Consider the following 6,000-nt stretch of genomic DNA (forward strand, 5'->3'; position numbering starts at 1 on the left):
TTGACAGCATTAACTCTAATTCAGGAACTGAGCCTAAGCAACTGAGAAAAACTGAAATATATGCCAAGAAAAAAATGCCCTTAATTGAATCACTATGTTCTCAAAAGAATGGTGTGTGTGTGTGCATGTCTGTTCATCCCCTAATGATCCATCACTTATATATTAGGACTATTTCCTGTTTTTGAATGTTTGTAAGTGAAATTGGGCTGTGCTGTTAAACCGGTGATTCTACTAAATGTTTCTGACTTCACAGAATGACACGTTTGAACATGAATGACACAATGTCTGTTGTAGACTGAATTGTGACCTAAATCTTTGTGCAGGAGACGCGCAAAGAGAAACCGGTCACCCAGTTACCTAGCAACCACTCTCCTTCACATAATTTTGCAGCATGGTATTCATAGATCTGCCTCCTCCCCACTACATGTTCAAGGATCCGCCCAATCCCTCAACCCAGTCTGTCCTCTGCTTGAAGCCCCGTATAAGCGACAGACGTCGGCTGCATGAGATGTGTCAGTTTGCCCAGTCCCAAGTGCTCTTGTTCTTTTTTTGAAATTTGTCTAATTTTCATCTCGTTGGCAGGCATCCACAACCAGCAGCAGCAGCTCCACATAAGACCCCCATCCACCTGCAGCGTACAGGATTAACACTGACAAGAATGGCTTCACAGAGGAAAGAAGAAACCTCTAACCATACACCCCCCTCCAGGTCTGTCCTGCTGAGTCTGTAAAAACATGGCCCAGAGCTTTATCTTTGAACCCATGAAAAGCCAGTCAACAATGCATCCCTGTCCATTCAGTATGCATGATAAGACAGCATGGTTTCAACCACACTTCAACTGTCATATGTTAAAAAGAAAATTTCAAGAGGAGATGCAATGAAATGGACTATCTGAAAAACTGTGCCAGTGGATATTAAAAGAAGCCACATCAAAGAGTAAAAAGGTGGACATTGAAATGTTGAAATGCCTTGAAAATACACACACTCTCTCTCTCTCTCGCTCTCTTCAAAAAATGAAACCCATAAGATATCATATTTTTAACTGCTCTGCTTTGTCTTGGTCTACTACAGCTTTGTTGTATGATAAATAGGGTAACTAAGGTGAAATAGCACAATTAACTAAACATCAGAAAAGCACCAACCTACAGTTTTAATGTATGAAATAAGAGAAAATCAGTATTTTGTAAATGTGGTAACTTTGAGTACTTTTATGTTTTGTACTTGACTTTGTGCTTTATATGTGAACTAGGCCTGAAGATACTGTATGACTTAGAGCAGCGGTCCCCAACCTTTTTTGCGCCACGGACCGGTTTATGCCCGACAATATTTTCATGGACCGGCCTTTAAGGTGTCACGGATAAATACAACAAAATAAAACTAGTACCGGTACCGAAAAAAAGAAAATTTATTCATAACACACGTAAAAGACCAAGGAAAACCGAGTAAACGATAAAAACGATAACAAAATAACACTGAAAACCGATAAAAACCCTGAAAACTATACATTTCACACCTGAGCCTCAACTCTCGCGGCCTGGTACCAAACGACTCACGGACCGGTACCGGTCCGAGGCCCGGGGGTTGGGGACCGCTGACTTAGAGTGCTGAGAGATAAGATCAATAAGTGTACAGAACAGAAAAGATCAAGGCCTTTAGCCATTATGCCTTTAAGTTGTTTTTGCATGGAAGAATTCAAGTACTTTTGACAGCTTTTGTTATTTTATTATATTAAGCAACATTTTTGCAGTTAAGTCTCACTGTTTCACTTGATTTTTCCGAACAATATGGAGCGATTTTAATGGGACAATAATGGCAGTAAATCAGTATAACACCTTTTAATCATGATGTCCTGAGAGGTTTAGAAGATGTCAAACAAAATCTATAAAACAGCACAATGACATTGCTTTGGACTCAGAAAACGATTTAATCAAAGCCTAAATTAAAATGTGCAATGTCGCTTATTATTTATTTTATGTGCTCCTCTAGAATGAGGCTTGGATTTTAAATGCAACACAAGTGAATACAGTGAGCCTTTAGCACTCTGTACGGTATATGCACCACAAACATGAACATGTACAGTCACCTGTCAATGTCTAGATCCAAGTTCTGGCTGTTCCTTCATTTTGATGTCTTCTGCAGTGTTTAAAACCGAAGAACCAAACATGTTCGTTTAATCCTTACACTTCAGAAACAATGTTGTTATGGTTGATTTCACTCAATGAAAGCTGTTCTAATGTTTATCACTGACTAACTGTATGTATATGGATATGCATATGCAGCACCTTATCTAGGATACAGATATAATTCATATATACAGTATCTCATTTGTATGTATCTATGAATATGCCTTTCATTTTCAGTACCAGTGCTTTTGCAACTTTTAATGTGAAAAAAGTGGAACTCCTGTGCCATAAGATTTATGACTCCAACTAGTATGTTTAGCACAGCTCATAAAGCATTACTTTTAAGAAGCTCAAATATCTTAAAAACATATGCAGTAAGGGCCTTTGTACAGTGGTACTTTTATGGTGCAATATATGGTAATTTGTGTAATGTGTGATCTGTGGTTTGGTCTGTAAGATTCATTAAATACTAAACAGAATAAACTAAAAGGCATTTAGTACTCATTTTAGATAGCTGGATTATTTAATAATTGTTTCAAATGTAATACATTTTAAGCAATACTTGTCTAACCATCTAAATGGATAGTATCGAGAGTGAGAGAGACACACTCGTCTATTATAATAAAATGCATTAAAATGCCAAAGTTCAAGTTCCTGTCCCATCTTTGTAAACTTGTCAACCAACTCAGTCAAGTTTCTCTACAGTAGAACCTGCTTGTATTAATGTATTAATACTTATTGAATTGACTGTATTAATTTCAGATTTATTTACCTTATTAAGATATTTGCTCTTTCACATTTTATTTTACCATTCTATTAAATTCATTATATATTTGTTGCTTTTTTACTTCTTTAAAAAGAAAAATCTGTGGCGTATTAAGACAGGTTTAGAAACAAAAACCCATATTTTCACAAGACAACGTGGGAGGATATTCTACAGATAAGTTTTGCAGTCATTCTTTCACTGTCTCGTTTTCTTGCAGTTCAGTTTCCACAAAAATTATAAAAGCATGGTAAGGTTTGCACACAGTGCTGTTCCTGTTTCTGTAGGCTGCTAAGACTTTTTTTATTTGTTTGTTTTTCTTATCCCTAATATGGATGGTGTGAAGAAAAATATCATGAATACGAGTACCAACAAGACAAACAAAAACTGAAAAAAAACAAAACTCCTAAAGTAAACCATATACAAACATTTCCACAAAAATCTCCCTTCTAGAGCTGCTCTCCTTCAAGATCTGAAGTTTCCACCACTAGAATGTAAGTATGGATTAAAATTCAAATTATCAAATTATATTGTCATATATATTTAAAACATCCATCCACCCGCTTCCGCTTTTTGTTTTGCTTTTTGATTTTTGTACTAAACTAACCAGCTTTTCTTGATTTAATCTATATTAAAAAAAAAAAAACAAACAAAAAATTTTAGATATTTGAAGAATATATCACATGAAGTGAAAGCAAGAGGGACATTTTGACAGGTAAGTATTTCAGGAAATCTATGAGGGTTCCTCTGTCATGATGGCAAAGGGAATGGCTCCAGCTATGTGTCTGTACTGCGCTGCCTTCTATGAGCCCTATATATGCACGATGTGTTATTATATTGCCAAACAAACAATCATAATAAAAGAGCAATCACATCATGAGTCTGCAGTATATGAATCTTTAAACAAAGCCTTATTAATCGTGATAAATGCCACGAGCTGTGTAATAAATTAAGGGCATATAAAACATTTTGTTACAATGCAAAATGTTTTGTTTATCATGAACACTGCTTTAAAGATAATGAGTGTATTTGTATTTTATTCAGTGGCTGGTTGAAAGCATAAGGCTGTCTCTCTTTGAGACTCTTTGTGTGCAGACATGACCTCATCTCCCCTGAGAGATGAGGTCATGAGGAGGTAATAATAGTAATCAGGCCAACAGCACTAGTTATTTTAGCATCTTCTATTCACACTTTAACTTCAGAATCACATTCTAGCATAACCAAGAAAAACCTCCATATATGTCTGCGTCTATATATGCAAAACAAGAACAAAGGCTTCTAAATTGACTCTAGTTATGATTAAACTGTGTTGGAGCCAATTGAAGTAGGAAACAGGATGAGAAAAGAAACATTTCTCCGCCTCTTTCTTCATTAATATGGTTTCTGTTGTCCGCTGCTCTGCTCTACTAACAGACTAGCACAGTGATGCATGACACAGCAATGCACCAGTGTGTAACAAAAGCGCTAGAACGACAACCAGCTGGCACTAGTAGGTTAACACATGCACACCACACATCAGTGGTTTTTTTTTATTTATGTCTGGTATCTCAGTTGCTCTCTCTCTCTCTCTCTCTCTCTTCAAATATATATATATATATATATATATATATATATATATATATATATATATATATATATATATATATATATATATTTTTTTTTTTTTTTTTTTTTTTTTTTTTTTTTTTTAAGTACATGGATGCAGTTTATATTGTCCGCAGAATTCACAGCTTCCGCACCCCTCCCCCTCTCCTTCTCGCGAGGGCGCCTACTTGCTGTCAGCACCACGGACAGAGACCCACCTAAAAGAGCTGCGTTGCCATGGCGACCTGCTCTGCTCACTGGAGTTGTGAAGGTGCCTGTAATGTAATATCCGCACGACTGCACCACTCCCTCAACTTAAGCATGCACAGCTTCCAGGCTTGGCTGTGAAAATATAACTGCAACCTTCGTTTAGCAGGGGTTTATAATAAAAGAGAGAAAATATGTGCTTTGTAACACTCTGCATCACTGCTGCAGCAAAGAGAGGGTGATCGAGGTTGAAAAGGGAGGAAGTGATGCAGAATGCTGCAACACTCGTGCACGCGCACGTATATATTTAGCGTAAATCCAAAACCAATACGTGGGTAGCAAGTGGGAGGGGTGCGACTATCTGAGGCTATATGGTCACTTGCTTTTCTAATTGTTGCAAGGAGGATTGTTGTGTTCTTCTTTCTCTTACAATTCCCCACGCATTTCTATATGCACTGCGGTAGAGAGGCAAGCCTGCTGTTATTTTCAGATAAGAACAATGTGTTCCACGTGAATGGACTCCTAGCTGTACTTGCAGGTTGATTCCATGCGATGTCACTGCTCACATCTGAAATAGACTAAAGACTGTGGGTGTGTGCTGGAAGGCCGCATGCAGTGTAAGAAGAGAGAATGTGTTCAGGTTTAACATCAACATACTAAAGTAGTTAAAACTTTGTATTACATATCAATCCTTGTAGAATGTTTTCCTATTGTTTGCATGGAGATTTCCTCCCAAAAAAGATTTAGTTTGCCAGAAATCTAGAAGGGAAGAAGAATCTAAAATGAAAAGAAAAGCTCAGTTCAACTTACTATTTATTGAGAGCAGTTAAATGTAGGGATAACAAGAAAATATTGGTTATTCCATGATGGTCAGCTGAAACGCAAGAGGGTGAAATCTGTCAAGGCTATATTCAGGACTTACTGGGAGTAAAACTTTCAACTCCTAAGAACTGGGGCGGGGAGACTTCCTCTCTCGACTCTCTCGAGTTTGTACTTCAGAATGTGCTTGTACACTTTAAAAATAAAAAGGAAATATTCAAAGTGTCAGCTCATAATTTCTATTTAGTATTGTGTAAAATGCTGATGTGGGCTAATGTTTGAGCAACAATATTCGGGCTAAATTGAAAGGGATAGGTTATATAGTCAGTGCAGCATCGTTACAGTGACAGCGGGTGGTGCTATCACACTACATATCACCACACTGATGGCGTATGAATGGCCATCTTTTCTTCTATATGTATACTCAGTAACAACCAAAGAGACGGTTTGACAGAACGACCTAACAGACGCCCTGCTGCTAAAATTATGGCTTTCGCAGACATT

At 37.3% G+C, this 6,000-nt stretch overlaps 1 protein-coding gene across 10 annotated transcripts in view; it reads left to right on the top strand.

The window, feature by feature from the left end:
• The window catches only part of LOC147338007 (protocadherin alpha-C2-like), a 35,974-nt gene extending 33,059 nt beyond the window's left edge, over positions 1 to 2,915 (top strand). For 3 of the 10 annotated variants that reach the window (XM_086314126.1, XM_086314051.1, XM_086314108.1), the window contains one exon: positions 583 to 2,914. Coding sequence is in view for 4 of the 10 variants with exons in the window: in XM_086314051.1 (XP_086170177.1) it covers positions 583 to 615 (33 nt within the window). In the remaining 6 variants the exon portion in view is untranslated. Of the gene's footprint in view, positions 1 to 582 lie in introns of all 10 variants that reach the window. The other 7 variants (XM_086314085.1, XM_086314118.1, XM_086314100.1 and 4 more) reach the window with 4 other exon arrangements.
• Positions 2,916 to 6,000: the final 3,085 nt, after the last annotated feature.

Source organism: Aulonocara sp. 'chitande type north' Nkhata Bay, linkage group LG2 (assembly GCF_057382095.1).
Source record: "Aulonocara sp. 'chitande type north' Nkhata Bay isolate Kocher_YH1m ecotype deep benthic linkage group LG2, A_spYH_male_GT1.1, whole genome shotgun sequence".
In the NCBI taxonomy this organism is placed as follows: Eukaryota; Metazoa; Chordata; class Actinopteri; order Cichliformes; family Cichlidae; genus Aulonocara; species Aulonocara sp. 'chitande type north' Nkhata Bay.